General features: G+C 41.4%; 1 protein-coding gene across 1 annotated transcript in view; it reads right to left on the bottom strand.

The window, feature by feature from the left end:
• Positions 1 to 16,050, bottom strand: part of LOC118246927 (probable cation-transporting ATPase 13A4) — a 38,909-nt gene that overhangs the window by 4,587 nt on the left and 18,272 nt on the right. The window contains exons 12-25 of the mRNA XM_035544438.1: positions 13,301 to 13,489; positions 12,974 to 13,035; positions 12,119 to 12,269; positions 10,601 to 10,687; positions 9,755 to 9,908; positions 9,054 to 9,165; positions 7,036 to 7,160; positions 5,910 to 6,073; positions 4,769 to 4,891; positions 4,060 to 4,139; positions 3,656 to 3,698; positions 2,647 to 2,756; positions 1,317 to 1,413; positions 503 to 575 (exon numbers count right to left, since the gene is read on the bottom strand). Coding sequence (XP_035400331.1) covers positions 503 to 575; positions 1,317 to 1,413; positions 2,647 to 2,756; positions 3,656 to 3,698; positions 4,060 to 4,139; positions 4,769 to 4,891; positions 5,910 to 6,073; positions 7,036 to 7,160; positions 9,054 to 9,165; positions 9,755 to 9,908; positions 10,601 to 10,687; positions 12,119 to 12,269; positions 12,974 to 13,035; positions 13,301 to 13,489 — 1,570 coding nt within the window. The remainder of the gene's footprint in view (positions 1 to 502; positions 576 to 1,316; positions 1,414 to 2,646; positions 2,757 to 3,655; positions 3,699 to 4,059; positions 4,140 to 4,768; positions 4,892 to 5,909; positions 6,074 to 7,035; positions 7,161 to 9,053; positions 9,166 to 9,754; positions 9,909 to 10,600; positions 10,688 to 12,118; positions 12,270 to 12,973; positions 13,036 to 13,300; positions 13,490 to 16,050) is intronic.

Raw genomic sequence — 16,050 nt, 5'->3', positions numbered from 1 at the left:
CTGCTGTGTATTACTGACTGCTATCAATGGCCAGCACTTTTACATTCTGTAATGTTCACTATAGCACATACAAATATTATATCAAGTACAAAACACAGCATTACTTTCTTACAAAATCTTATTGACCACAGAATGGGTTAATTAATGGCATCTGTCTATCATGAGGCATTTTTCAAAAACAAATGTTAGATTTTGATTTTATTTGGCTACTGTCAGGCCCAATGCTATAAGGATATGCTCCAGCTCTTCTGTTCTCTTTTGGTCACTTGTCACATTTGTCTTGGGATTTTTTGTTTCTTTATGCTCAGCAACTGCACCACTACGAGTTACCCATTTCAGAGCTTTCTCTTCTCAAACAAGATGCCTTATTTACTTATCTAAATGTCCAGTAGTCTACACAGTCTCTTTCCATCCTTTCTCTACATAGGAATATGCGTTTCCAAGGAGGTTAAAAAGATGTGAGATCCATTCTCTTAATACAGAGGATGACTAAGGGCCTTACTTGTCACACCAATTACAGTAGTAATAGCCAGATCTTGGAACAAAAATTGGTAATTCCCAAAGGTGTTTAGTTGCTGAAAAGAGGAACACAAAGAAAAAACATTACAAATCAGACATTTGCTGTCGGCTTGTTTATATCATCTCCAGAAAGCCATATTATTTTCACGGAGCTAATGCTCTGCTGTTTCTTCTGAAATTCCAAGAGTACGCTACTGAGCAGATAAAGGGACCGCACAATCCACTACCCTGCCAATAGATTCATCATCACTGGGCCTGCAGTGAATGCTCTCATTTTGTGCATTGTTCGGACTAATGACACTCCCAGTTCACTCGGTGCGATAAAAAAGAAGCCTCTTTGAAGAGACACATCCTTTCTCAGTGCTGGGTGACTTCTGAATGTGAAGCCCTCCTCTCTAGTTGGGAAGGAGCCATGTAAAAGTGGTTTAAGGCATTCCAGGGGATTTTGCTTACTGTCAAGCTAATTCATGCTTTAAATCCTGAATAAATTGCAACAGCATATGCTTGTGCCAGATTCTCCCTTTTCACAGACATACATCCTTATATGAAATACCGTTTAATATCTCAGCCTTCTTTTTGCCCAGAGCAGATCCTGAGCCCATCGGCTGGAGTTAATGAGAAGAATTCAGTTTTCAGATAAGTGTACAGAAGGACCATAAGATCATGTCACAGAAGTTTGCAGCTCAGGTAAACCTCTGTATCCTAGTTTTATTGTGGCTCTTATGCCATGTTTCTCCTACGAAGGAACAGTAGCTTATCCCACTCTATTGAACAAGGCCCATATTCCCAAGACATACCCAGTACAGTAGGAGGACACCAAGGTACTGAATGGTGCTGTACAGTGCCATGTACTTGAACATGCAGAAGGAAGTGACCAGGGCAGCACGACCTTCCCTGTGTGAGAATAGGAATAAAAGACAACAATTAGGTAATGGTCTGCTCCCGTTTCCAGTCTTCTGAAAGCGCAGTTGAAAACCAAGGCATTTGTCACAAGGACAGAAGGCTCTACTACTTTTTTTACTGGGAGGTGAAATAAATAAAATCTGGCCTGAACAAAAGTAAAATCTTCACTTGCAGAAATCTTGCTGCAAGCAAAACAGCTTGATTCCAGTAAACCATGTTCCCAACACTACAATTTATCACAGCAAGTTTTCCTGCTGACGCTAACAGTGCAGATAACAATTCCACATGAGGAAAAGCATACAAAGCCAAGCAGCGGCTTGGTGAGTTCAAAATGACAAGTCCTCTCTTCCTGCAGTGACCATGTAGTATCCAATGACAGTAGAAGACTCTTTCCAAGTCCTTCCCAGTTATTTATCTGACAACTAAGCAAAATTGGGACCCTGGCCTTCTTCACAGCAATATCAAACGCCTTTGGGATTTTAGAGGAAAACCCACAAGAATAAGGAAGACTCCTATCCAATGTTGTAGATTCCTCAGAAAACTGTGCTTAGTGGTTAGAGCAATGGACTAGGCTAGTTGTTGTGTCTATTCCTAGCTTCACCGCAGCTCACAACATCAGATAGAGGTACTCCTTCTCTGAGCAGCAGTTGGAAGAAGTTCTAGGAAGAGACTCCATGATGAAATAACCTGCTAACGCTATTCCTAATGAAGTTCATGGCTCTAGACAGCGAATTCCTCCAACTCGTAATGTTCACCGCAACAAATGCTTAAGTTTGGCACAGCCCTGCTTCCTTCTACTTTCCTCAGTAAGAAGCAGATAACTTACCTTTTTCAAAACTTAACTAAGGGAGTGGCACAACAGATGCTAATGTTTTGCTTGCATAGGATATTAGAGACACAGCCTAATAGTAGCGAATAGGTTGACATTGTGGACATTTGGTTCAGCAAATTTGGACATAGCGTTGTTCCTTTTGCATTTAAAATATTGCTAATGACAAAATGCTCAGCTGTAGTTGCCCTCCTCCTGTATCTTTGAGGGGAAAGAATTAATTTATCTTAAAGGAATTTCAGATAGTAACTAAGCAAATGGTGATTTCCATGTCAAACACATTTATTTTTCTCCATATATATACATTCTGGCCTAGTGGGAACAGCTAACACTAATATTTGAGAGGAGTGGGGACTGTCTTCTTAATGTAACAGGAAACAAAAATCCATGCTTACCTGATTAGCTCTGGCACACATGCTATGCTGGGGGTTTGGGATGTGAAAGGTGAAGCTACAGATGCCTCCTGCTCTGACAGCGATATCCCTGCATGCGCCACTTTCAAAGCCTGAAAGGCATAGTCCTCTTCAGCACTCACAAGCCAGAAGGACCCAGGAACTGACATGTCAGCCAAGAAACAAGTTCTTATTACAGTATGTGTTCTGTGAACAGCAACCCCTTCTCACTCCCTGGGTGTGCTCCACCAAAAAGGTTTATCCAATAGGATGTGGCTGGGGCATCAGGTGCAGAAGCAGTAAGGGGATGAGAGCATGAGAAAGTCCATTTGCCACAGACCCCAAAGCCATCCACCACCAGCTGCAGAAGACAGGTTGGCTGTGCCTCCTTTGTCAGTGCTTCCATGCAGTCACATCTTAGGTAGACAGTCTATAGCTTCTCTGCTTGCTTACCCTGGGAGAACCCTTGGGACTTTGCTTAAATGCAAGTGAGTGCTTCACTCCCAAGGTGGCATTGCTCCCACTGCCACAAGAATGTGTGAAGTCATGGAGTGAACTAAACCTGCCAGCAAACCCAGCAGGTAGTTATGGACACCTCCTGAGCATGGATCATTCCTCCTGGGAAAAAAAATTTCCTTGCCTTGCACTTCTAAAACATGCACTTACAACCATCTTGTAGGCCTATATCTGTTTCCCTGGGAAACCTCCTCCTCGCCCCTGTATCCCCTACCCCCAAAAACTGCAGGTGTTGACAGAAAACCCAGTGGAGGATTTGGAGAATCTTCTGGTGGTCTTTGCAAAGGAAATTAATCAGTCCTCAACACCGCAGTTTGCAACAATATCAGCTCTTGCATGGTTAGGGGGGATCAGGCCTGAATCAATGCTAGTGCCAGGGAAATTGCTCTATAAATAAGCAGAGGGCTCCCATCTCCAGCATGTGCTCAGTTTGGGGTGTTCTACTAGCACTGCATTCATTTTTTAAATAACTATATTGTAAAGAATTTTCACTTACCCCGCAGTCATTGGCTCCATCTCCACACATGCCCACAAAGTAACTAAAAAATAAAGTGATCTACAGTTCAGTGCTGGGAAAAATAAGACCCATAAACAGGCAGGAAGCAGAGCCTCCTCCATTTATGCAAGCCATGCCAGCTTCAACTCCAGAAAGAGAAGAAAGAATGAAAGATGAACATAGAAAACTCAGAATTATGCAAGTGTTAGATATTTGTTCATTTGCCAAACCAACATGGACTTCAGTGTCTCTTAAATAGGCTTGTGAAACTTAATTGCCAAGCTGTACTTTTGTAGAAGCTTCAGTTTTGTGTACTTCTAGGAAACACTATGTTAGAGAAAAGCTAGCTCTTTAGAAGTCTGAAAATTCATCGCTTCCTAACTCAGTGCTTATTAAGAACTTACTCCAACTTTTGAAACTCTTCTACAAGGCTGGATTTCTGACCAGGAGACATTCTAGCAAAAACTGTTCCATTCAGCAGAAGCTGTAAGGAGAAAAAAAAAGAAAGTGATTTCTTAAGCACTTGATGTAAGAGTCAGTGACAATCTGTAATAGAAACCACAAAAAAGTCATATTTCCAACCAACTGATGCTAGACCCCAAAGCAGGAAAGGTTGAGGATCAAAGATAAAAGGTATCTTGATTTGGAAAAATAACAATGACAACTCGGACATGAGGCCTGGTGTGTCATTTATCAGATGGACACATATTACCAAGCAGGGATTTACTAGAAAATAATTAATGATGCTATCTTTTCCAGTAAACTGACAAATCATGCCAAATTGCATGCTGTGTAATACCATGTTTTCTCCTTTTCTTCAACACCTGAGAGAAGCAGTTCTGTGCAAGGGCCAGGCATATGGCCACAAATGTTTTAAGTCATGTCCTTACATTATGAGACCGGTCTGATCCTCTTGTGCAGGAAAACAAATAGTGAATTTTCAGACCTTTCCCCACACATTAACATCAGAGATTCAACCAGCCCACAAGTTATTTCAGGCTTAGAGCTGTTTCCAAAAGATGTCCTGATACAAATCTATTCAGCTAATTATATCAGGACAATTTGAATCTACTGATTGGCAAGCCTACCCCAATTAAATAATCCAGATCTTACCTTTGGAAGTAAGTGGCTGAAATGCTGTGCTATAATTTGATAAGATTTTCCACTCATGGCAAAATGATACTGGCCTGATCCCACTGCCAGCCTAATTCTTCTTTCAGTCTGACTGTCATCTTCCTGTAAAAAAAATCCAGAATTAGCGCTCTTCCTAAGCCCTCAAAAGCTACTATGTGTGTTTACAGGCAAAAAAAAGGACATCCCATGAAAAGGGCACTTGTGAAGACTCTGGGAGAGCTGGATTCATGGCACAGTCCCTTCGCCTGGATTTGTAAATATATTTAGGCATATCATGCTATCAATTTCAGTGTGAACTGGGTTCCTTATATGCCTTGAAAGTTGGACCTCAACATTCACAGGTTCGGTAGAATTTATGCAGCAGTGCCAATCTGATGGGCTGCACTGTGAGTGAGAGGGGCTACACGGAACATATAGGCATCATAGCTAGGCATGCCTTCTTGCAGTGAAATACAATGAAGATGCTGCTGAGGCTGGGCTTTGGTGGATGGGAGCCCCTCAACAGCCCCTGCAGAGATTCCCTACCATCTGCCTGACTCTAATACTTCTTAGAGGAGGGTCAGCACCTTCAGCCATACTCTGCAGGGAGAGATTAACAGGTCTTTGTCTCAGTTCCTTTGTGGAGATGCTTGATGAAATACAATTTCTTAGCATAGCTAGCCTAAGTTTCACTGTGTATATACAATTTCTCAACTGTTAATCTGTGTTTTAATTCTGCAGGTATGGGAAAGCACTCTCTCTGTGTTCAAACAGGGCTTGTTCCTTCAGTGCAGTACCACTGAGTCCACCTCTCTACTACCGAACCTACCTTGCAGGGAAACATGCTTGAAAAGTGCATCAGCTAAGCATGAGGGCTATAGTTAAATCTTGTGTATAGCTGTTCTCAAACCTAACCCAGACAGTTAGCAAAAATAGTGTTTACAGGATAATATGCTAGGAAGGAAGCTCTAGGGTAGTAAGTACATCATTGTTTTTAAACATTTTTCTAGCACATAACATTCTGACATGAAGATGATGGTGAATAACTGGTCTCTGTTACATTAGCATAATCCCACTGTATTATTTGAAGCATTCCAACTCAGTTTGCTTTCCTGCTGCACATCACCTGCTTTACACTCACCAGGCTTCCATAATCTTCAGTTTTGTTTTCTTCTAGTGGTTTCCAGGTAACAGATGCTAAAAAAGACCCAGGTATTTTGTTTGCTTCCACAAGAATCACTCTATTTGTTGGAGAAATCATCCCAGCATTTTTGGCAACAGTTACAGCCGTTTGAATGTTGTCACCTAGAAAAATCAAGGGCAGTATTATCTACAGTGAGGAATTGTTTATAAAGGAAACATTAGCCTTTTCCTGAATTCCAAGTTTTCAAATACAATCACAGGTATCGATAAAATTTCAGTGTCTATGCATAAGGAAGTTTTTGATAAAGATCAAAAATTTGCAGATGAGGTCTGTCTCAATAATTAAATATATATTTCATCTGGCCTGAGCTTGAAGAAATCTAGTTGGGGAGTGTGCTCCTAGTTTCTGTGTTTTAGGCAAGAAAAAAATAAGGGATTCACTCTTAAGTTGCTGCTAGTATCACTGATTCACAGCAATTGCCCTTAAATGTCTTTGGTGTAAGACAGGTACTGAAATAAGTGAAGCCCAAGAAGACAAGATCTGTGTAATTCCTGAAAAAATGTCTTTGGACCATGGAAAAACTCCGATTTATCCTATCCAAATCCAAACCAGCTCTTCAAGAAAAAAAAAAGGGGGGGGGGGATAAATAGGAACTGGTAGGCATGAAGTACCAGATGTCACAAGGTTCACTGTTTTATCCTGGTATCCATGCTTGAACTTGGCTCATTTATAACAAAAGAATTTCACAAGACCCTATAAAGAGGGGATCTGACATGACATGACTTCATGCACAACACCTGATAACCTTAGCAGGGGGAACAAATGGGCTCACTAGAAAGTGTCAGAGGAACAGCAAGGCTGATTTATGGTGAAAGGGGGACAGACAGAGTCAGGTATTTGACAAAGCCCGGTGACGTTGTCAGGGACATAAGCCTGCATAGGCCAATTCATGTGATTATTACAACACAGTTGCTTCTTGGACTGTAATTGTCTGAAAGACACAAATGTCTGTGCCTTCCTACCAGTGGTGGTGATAAAGCAGCAGACTGCTTGTTCACTCACGTATGGTTGAATTCCTTATCTGGGCGAGCAGCCACATAAATAATCCATCCTATTTAGATACCTGTGACCATAACGCTCCTGATGTGGGCAGCACTGAGCTCTTCTAGTACAGGCTTTGTCGCTTTCTTCAGTCGATTCTCCATTATCAGCAGACCTAGGAATGTCAGATCTGATTCCACCTCCTCCCTTAAGAATGGAGATGAGATGGAGAGATTTAATTCCTTTTTCCTTTTGGCCTGTTTTGCACTGAATTTGCTGATAGCCAGTTACTACAGTTAACCATCCTGCCTAATTCAAAAGGATTAAAATAACTTGTTGCTTTCAGCAGTCTAAGGCTGTCTGTCTTTTGTGGTGTAATTTCAACACCAGCTGGGTTTGCATTCTACCAGCAGTAAGTGGTGCTGATGGTATATAGAGGATCTTCACTTGGTTTTCATCCTTCTATGCTAGTCTTCCCTTGTTCTGAAGAAACAGTTCAGTACATAGCCAGCTTCCACATCATGTTTGCTAAATTATCAAACCAAAAACAAGACAATTTGGTGTACCTACTCCACATACCAAAATGAAGCCCAATGGATAAGTTGGACTGTTTTCTATTAATGCACCATCCCCAGCCAGCATGCAAAAAAGACCCTGATTTTCCTGCAGGATTCCCAAACTGGTCTGATGGTCTGATTTGAAAAGTTCATGCACGCTACTCCTCCTCATTTGAGGTCTGTACAATGAAGACAAACACCTCAGTAAACTTATCAGCTACTCTTAACAGTAGGACCCAAGCAAACAGCACGTGGGATCTCCAGCTCTGTTCTCTTCTATTCTCTTTTTCACACGTGCTATTGCCTTTTTTACAGTTGAACACATGCAGTTGAGAACAGAATTTCATAAACAATCCCATCACTGAGGCCTAAAATAGAGGTCCCCAGGAACCTCGGGAAGCCGGGGTGACTCTGAAGCGTTTGAAAGAAGTTAAAGCTTTCAAACACTTATTTTAGCCACAGCTGTAAGTAGGAGGTGAGGCCAAACACTTGCATGGCAGTAAGAGCAGCTGAGTCAGGTGATGCTGAATAGTCACTGCTTTCATAGCAGGACTAGTGTTTGACCTCCTGTCATCCTTTTTCTCCTAGTAGTATATACATCATCCATGATATAATTGCACACAGAGCTGCAAAATCTGGCCCATATCATACACATTTGCTCATTGGGTTGGATAAGTCTGTTATGACACCTGTCACAAGAATTAAACAAATCATCTGCACTTTGCCTCAGTGTCACTGGCTCTTTTTGCAAAGTGAAATACAAACAGTGTGAAAAAGCAAGTGAGCCCTGTCTGGATTAGGACCTGCAGCTAGTAAACGAAAAGGACAGCACATGCACCAAGTAACTACAAATGTTTCACAAGTGATATTTCTGGAGTATCACAAGCAAGAGCTAGAGGGATTTGGATAAAGAGTCTACATATTCATATGGAGGTGTTTTTGAGTGAGGCCTGTGTAAAATTAGTTCTATGAGAGTAGCAGAAGAGTTTGCTGCTGGCTTCTCTAGAAGCTATAGAAAGTTAAAGCTATAATGCTAGAGGAGTGGACCAAGATAGCAGCAGAAGATAGTCTGCTGACTTTGACTGGGCTAGAGAATAGGTAGTATTATGGGGGTCATCTGCTGCCTTTGCTTAATCAAGGAGCCAGGAAAAAAAAAAAAAAAAAAAAAAAAAAAACAAGAAAAAAAAAAGAGAGACCGCTTTGGCTGAAAGCCTGGATAAATATGCAAAGAGATTGGTACAAATGATGGACTGAGAGAGGGGTGTACTAGTCTTCAGGGTGTACTAGAGTTAAACCTCCTATGTTGATCCATTGTTAAGAAATGTGTAGAGATTCTAGACATGTGCTGTAAGCATGGGGTAGTGAAGTGCCCTCTACTCATTCTCAGATAGACATATATCCAGATTTAAATCAGATTCTCTCTGGCCTGAGTCTAACAAAACTACCTGTACTACAGCCCTGCTCCTAGCAGAGGCTTTGTGGTAACGGTATTACGTGAGGCCCATGGCTGAATGTTGCTGATAAGAAGCAGCCTACTGCTTACCTTGTTAGATCAGTAGATTGCCTCCCTGTCTGTAGAGACTTACATGCCAGTCCAATGACCCTAAAGCCCTGCGCTGTGTAGAACAGAAGCTTGCTTTCAAAGTTCGATGGGACTGTGAAAAGAGGAAAAGACAGTTCATCAGGGCATTTGACTGCTTTCTAATAAAAACAGAATGGTTTCGGAGAAGGGAAGGTTCCTTCCCAGAGAACAGGCACAACTAGATACCACCAATAGGCCAAGGGCATTAAAAGAAGCTGCTGAAATGAGCTTTGATCAGTAAGAAAATCATTGTGTCTCCTCAGCCACTCTGCACTGAGGATCCTAAGCTATTCTGCAAAGACCTACCTTATTCTAGGATGTCATGAATGAGCTGTGCTCTTCTAGCTGCCTACCCAAGGTTTGGAAAGAAAAGAAAACATTTTTTGGTGTATACTGGACTAGTAGACTACTCTTTCAAATATTTATTCCAGCAGAAACTGCACACCTTGTACAACAGTTGGTACTTGCTTTTGTCTGCTAGCCCTGAGAAGGGCTATATGAAAGCTTACCCTTAGACTTGAAGCACAACAGTGAGACTAACTTTTCAGGCTGAGGTATAAGGTCTTAGACCCAGAAATCTCATTTGGACCTTCCACTTCAACACACCATCAAAGGCATTTATACATATGTGTTTCTAGGAAGCATTTACAAATGTTAGTTACCTGTTTCTGCTCTGCATAATGTGGCTACCATTTCTGGAGCCCCTTTTGTGAAGACCTGTTTTTCCCCACCAATTTCCTGAGCAATGACAGACATTCTCTGCAAGGCTGAAGAAAATGGAAACTGGTGTAAAATGATAACTCCTTCCACAGAGGCCTAGGAGAAAAGCAAGTGGATTAGATATTGCAGCATGGGTTTCCAACTCTGTCCAAAGGAGTTGAGTTCTCTGAACCGTGCTGTGAAGCTAACCATATATGATGGACTGATTTGTCAGAATGGGGTTAGAAAAGACGGGTGAAATTTGTACAGAAGTGTTTAGGTCAAGCAATAGGAAAAGTTCACTGACAGTTTTAGCAGACTGTTAGATATAATTTACTAAAAGGAACTCACTAACCCTATTTCTTTAACAAGACTCTGCTAGGTTTTACACTGGTCTAGCAAAAGGAAAAACGGACATCTGAAAGTCAACCCCTTGTTGTGCATCACTGGTAAAGACCTGACATCAGGTGCTGGAACCCACTGTAGCCCCATGTGCTTTAGAGATTATCATCACTCAGCTGAGACTGGACTGAGTCTGGAACCACCAGAAGAGGTAAATTCCTGGACTGGACAATCTGTCATCTATCAACATCCTGTGCAAATCCCTGCTTCTAAGGTGAGCAGCAAGCTCCTCCTGGCATCTCTTCTTCATCAGAGAGAGCATGGTGATCTCCCTGCAGGGAGTCCAAGCAAGACAAAATGTAGAAGAGATGTCTTGGACTAGGACAACTAAACATTTCTCTACTAAAAGGGAACTCTTATCTAACAGTTTAACTTGATTATGAATGTGAATCTTGCAAATAGCTTACACTGCTGGCTTTAGGTCCAGGTCTAATAACTGTGGCATGCGTGGATCCTTGACCTTCAGTGTGATGTCTGCTGGAATCATCTATCACCTGTGTATTGAAAGACAAAAATCTTTTACATCATAGCAGCAAAGCTGAAAGGAATCTTAAGGGATCATTTAGAGCCTTTCCTTCCCTCAGAACAAGGTATCTTATTCGTTCTTGATAGAGGTTTGTCTGACCTCACACTAAAAGCTCCTGAAAGAGAAAACTCAATGCCTCCCTTGGCAATCAAATCCAGAGCTTCACTGGCTTCACTAAGATACTGCTGTACTCTTGCACAGCAAATACCTTGTGTCACCTCCCAGACAAATCTTTTGTCCATTACAATCCACTCAAACATGTAAAAAACATTTTTCCTAGATATAACATAGGCCCTGTGGAAAAATAATAATTAAAAAATTACGTTAGTGTAGAAAGCAGCATTCACTGCTCTTGAAGTCTTCAACAAATCAGCTGTGTTTTTTTTTTAATCATCACAACATGACTGTGAGAACAGAACTATTTTATGGTGTCAAAGGGCACACAATTATTCCTGTTTCAAGTAATTTATAGCTTTGGTGGGTTTCTGCCTAAGGCTGAGATGGTGAAGTGATGCCCCAGGGGAAAAAAAATAGCAAAGCAAACCAAAAACTCAAATTCCTGTCACTACTGGATAGTTTATTCCATGAAACTTGGCTGTTTTACATATTTTGCAAATACAAAACAGACCAGTGTTAAGTATGGGTGTTGTCAGCTAATCCAGCCCTGAATCTTGTCTTACATCAGCAGTGGCTTGTGGCTATATCTTCCACCAGGTAATTATTGACTGTTTCTCTTACCCATCTCACATTTGCAGCCCTTCAGTTTTTCATAAACGTTCATTTTTTCCGCAATTGATCAGATAGTAAACAGGGACATGGATGGCATTTGTAGGTAATAGGACAGAGAATGCAAGCAGAGTGCTCTGAGAGTTACTCTTTTTACTCTGCTCTCATTACTCCACAACTGTAGTAGTTCTTTCCCAGCTGTGAGGCCTTCTACAACCCTTAGGTTTGAAATCCCATGCCCATTTGAAACATCTTCTCATTGACAGAGCTCTAACAAAGGTCGAAGTATTGTATCCAATTCAAGGCTAGCAAAAATCTGTTATATGCTCTGTAAAACCAGTCTGCATCTACACGTAAGTTACATCTGGGGCTTCCTGTCATCTGGCAGCAGCCACAATCAGAGTTAATACCCCAGTAGGGTTTGCATGATATTCGCCACTTGCAGTCAAATGATTTAAATACTCAGAGTACCCCAGGGTGAAAGCTCTAGGCAGAAACAAGGAACATTTCTCTAAAAGCCTAAGCATGTGGTATCCCTTCTGGGATTATTACTTACTGTTTTACTTATGTGTGGGAAGTGGCTATTTGCATGGAACAGCTTGAGATATTTCTCCTTTGCAATAACATCAAAACTCCCCACTACTATTTGCATAATAGCAAAGCGCAGCATTACCCAGTTAGTTGACTCAAACATTTTCACATCCAGTGGGTCTCCTTGGATCTTGCCCTCCCAAACAATTAGTGAATGACAAACCACCATTGCTCTGAACAGTGGGCCCCAAGGCAGTCTGTGGTCTGCAGGAAAACTGTGAATGTCCTGGAAACTGACACAAAAGACATCATGAAAAATACCATCAGAGAACACCAAACACATGTGACTAACAGAAAAAAAAAGAAAAAAAAAAACCTTAAGGAGACTGTTAAAGTCCTATCCTGTGATCAGACAATAAGCGTGTTTCTGGGGACTAGTCCTCCCCCAGAAGCTATTTCACATGCACATCCCTGGCTAGGACACACATGTTCAGAACAGGTATATTCTGCATACTTAAGAGTCCATTGGGATGGACAGAGAAACAGATTATTATGAAATATCTTACTTGAGGTTTGTGCAAGGATTCGAGCTGTGAGGCTCATACAAGTATGAGCATCTTTGTGCATGCACACTTCTGGAAATGTAAATGGGCAAAAACATTGCCACTCGGTTCCTGCAGTGCCCATCTCACGGGTAACAGTGTCTTCTTATCATAAAGGGTTGGGGCACTGCTGCAGCTTTGAAATCTAACCTAGCATGTCTACTGCAGACTACCCTGCCCGTGTGTGCTCTGCCTAATGCTGACAATAGTGGCTGGGATGAGGCAACCAACTCATTTTCCAAAGGCTACAGAAATAATATTGGTAGTTTAAACATGGGGAACTTCTAACTGTTATTTGGCATTAACTGTCTTTTAGATTTGTTCATATATCCAAGAGGAGAATCTGGTCACTATTCTACCAAATTTAACTTCCATTGGTTGTCAAAGAGCCTTACCAATTTCTTTCAGAGGGCAGCAAGCCCCAGAGATCCAGGCCATCTTCTGTTAAGGTGCCAGTCTAAGTTAAAATGTACATTTAAATAAAATTCACACATGAGATCTCCAAGAGGAATAAAAAGCAAGACATATTTTAAGAAGTTACTGTTCAGAAATGCCAGCATGGTGCAGAGCGAAAGTGCTACAAGCCAGTTCCTAGATTCCAAGAAAAACAACAATGTCTGCTCAGACAACAATCTGAAAAATGCTTGAACAAAACCCATACCCTCCCACCCCTAGCATTGCTCCCATTGCTAGCACGAGAGTAACGAACTCATAGCAGTTACTTTGTCAAAGCAGATGAGGTTCAGCTGTCCGCACATGTTGATCCTCTGTGGGCTGATGCAGAAGATGCCCTTTTTCTTCAGCCTCCGCTGGGTATAAATGATCCCTGTGGTCAAGGCAGCCGGCAGGGCTGGGGGGACAGCAATAGTGATAACATCCAAAGCCTTCTTCACTACTTCTCCAGCCTCCTCCTGACATAAAACCAAAGACAGTTATCAGCAAGAAGATGGCAAGGAGTGCTGCTTGGATTGTCTGAGTATAGCTTTCTTCATCTCTCCTCCCCTGCACTACAGGTGTTTCATGATCTGGTGTTTTCTGCCCATGGTACATTATATATTCATCTCCCTCAGAAACGAATTGTTTTGATTTAACCAAAGGGCTTAATACTAAAGAGCAGCCTCCAGACCCTCCCTCACTCTCCATGTCAACAAACCTGCCAAAGTTCACAGTCTCCTGTAAAGCACATGAGTTCAAATGTGCCAGATATGTTATTGCACCTTCAGTCAAGCCCAGCTCACCATCAGGCAGCACACAAGAAACTACCATTTTATGGTCATTCATCCAGTCACCTACAGACATAGCTCTGGGCTCCATACTAGCGTGACGGTGAGATATGGGATAGTGGTAAAAAGGAGGGCACAAAGGAAATTGTTTTTATGTGCAGGAAGAGACATGGAAGTAAAAGTTACATATTTAGAAGTAATCTCTAATTTGAAAGCATAAGATGTTGGTGTTAAACTGACTGCCAGTGCACTGAATGTTGGCCTTGTTATTCTTGGATCAAAAAAGGATCAAATGCATTTCAAATTGGGGTCCCAGGACAGAGACACTGCAAACTAAATGCAATTTGCAGTTCAGATGGATCTGAAAACCATCACTAGAGTTCTATTATTACTGCTTCTGAGCTTGGAGTTTTGACCATAAACCATGCTGATTTTGATGTGCTGAATTTTCATCATGTTCTCATTCTCCCTTCATTGATACTGCTTCAGACCACAGAAAGCTCCAGTTTGATACTATTCTGTATCTATTTTATGTAAGAATGAAGCACTTATCACCATCAGATAAACACAGTCACGGAAGAGAAAGAATGCAGTGTATCGTGACTGAATCTTACACCAGTCTGACAAGAGAGTTTCAGCTACTGTGATAACATCAGCATGTATTTTACACACCACAAAATGGGAAGAGGGTCTAAAAAAAGTAAAAGCTTCAGAGCAGATGCTAAGCTATGCTCTTAAGCACACTTTCTTTGACATCCCAAGGGGAATTCAATTTCTGCAGAATCAACCTTGCCACTCAGCACTTTGGCTTTCCATTGGCAGATAATTATCAATGCATGAAATGATTTCTGAGAAGTTTTTAAAAAAGCTCTGAAACAATTAGGTTTTCAAAATTGCTCAACTATTGTTTACAGCGCATGACTATGTCTTAGACTGACCTTGACACACGACATGAGAATGAGTGAACTATTTTTAAAAGTGTCAGGCAGTCTTCAGAGATTTAAAGACCTATATGGGAGTCCATGTCTCAGCTACATTGTGGGTGTACCTGTTGCTAGCACTGTCTCCTGGATGGCCACTTTTAGATGGGTGTTGCAGTCTTGTCTTGTCCTATCTTCTGCTTCTGACTAGTCTGTCTGGATTATTTACCATTTCATCTTGCCTGGAACTACTGATGGGCACTTAAATATCACACAGCTCTCCCCACCGTGTTCAGATGCTGTGTGACTGTGTCCTGTTTGGTGATGACACTGCCTGTGCTCTGGTCACCCTTGGCTCCTGGCTTGCCTTCCCCTAGGTAACAGCTGGCCCTTGCTTCTTCCTAACACAGCAAGTCTTAGTTCTACACTGAGAAACTCGATTAAAATTACCATATAGAATTAATAGACCCCGATGAATATGGCATATTAGAGAAGAGCTAACACAGTCTTCACAGAGGGAATTAATGCCCCATAAACCTCCTAGAGAACTCTGGAGAAAATAAGTTGTGATGTGGGTGAGTGACTCAATTGATACAAGACACTTAGATTTCAAAAGTTATTTCCCAAAAGCTCTCAAGGATATTAAGCTTAGTGATTACTAAGTGAAGGTTTGCCCACTATATAAATGACTAAACAAAGATAGGAGAAAAAGTGCAGAAGGAAATAGGGAGCTCTTTATAACATCAGTAAATCTGGGGGATGTATGTTTATACCTGTACTGTTCAGGGCTCTATAATGTGGAAGAAAAGAGGCTGAAGGAGTGGACAAGGATCTGTAAGTCATGAACAGTAGGGAAACATCAAATAGAAAGCAGCTGTTTGCTGCTTCTCTAAATCAAAAATCTACAGTGCCTTCAGTGATTTACCAGAAAGTAGGTTTAAAAACATCTTTACACAGTACATAATGAAACTGTGGGGATCACTGCCACAGGTGTTGTCAAGGCCAAGGCATAAATGAATTTAAAAATCTATTAAACTAGACTCTGGGGGATTTTCAGTGGCTATTAAAGCTAGACAATCCAGACACAATCAATGGCTTACTGAATTCTTAAACCTTTCTGTTCAAGAAGCCAGAAAACTATACCAAGGAAGAATTGTTCTATACCTGGTTCTTTAATAACCTCTTTCCATAAGTATCTAATACCAGTCACTGTCAGAGACAGTGGATAGGGATAGAGGGGTCTTTCATCTGAACTGAAGTTTTTGGAAAGTTGCCTTTTCACAATGGCATGCTAGTCTGTTTCTGAACCTATGACTGACTTAAGATTTT

The sequence above is a fragment of the Cygnus atratus genome, chromosome 9, assembly GCF_013377495.2.
Source record: "Cygnus atratus isolate AKBS03 ecotype Queensland, Australia chromosome 9, CAtr_DNAZoo_HiC_assembly, whole genome shotgun sequence".
NCBI classification, from domain to species: Eukaryota; Metazoa; Chordata; class Aves; order Anseriformes; family Anatidae; genus Cygnus; species Cygnus atratus.
The sequence above is the reverse complement of the archived record's forward strand: the minus strand, read 5'-3'. Positions and strand labels throughout refer to the sequence as shown.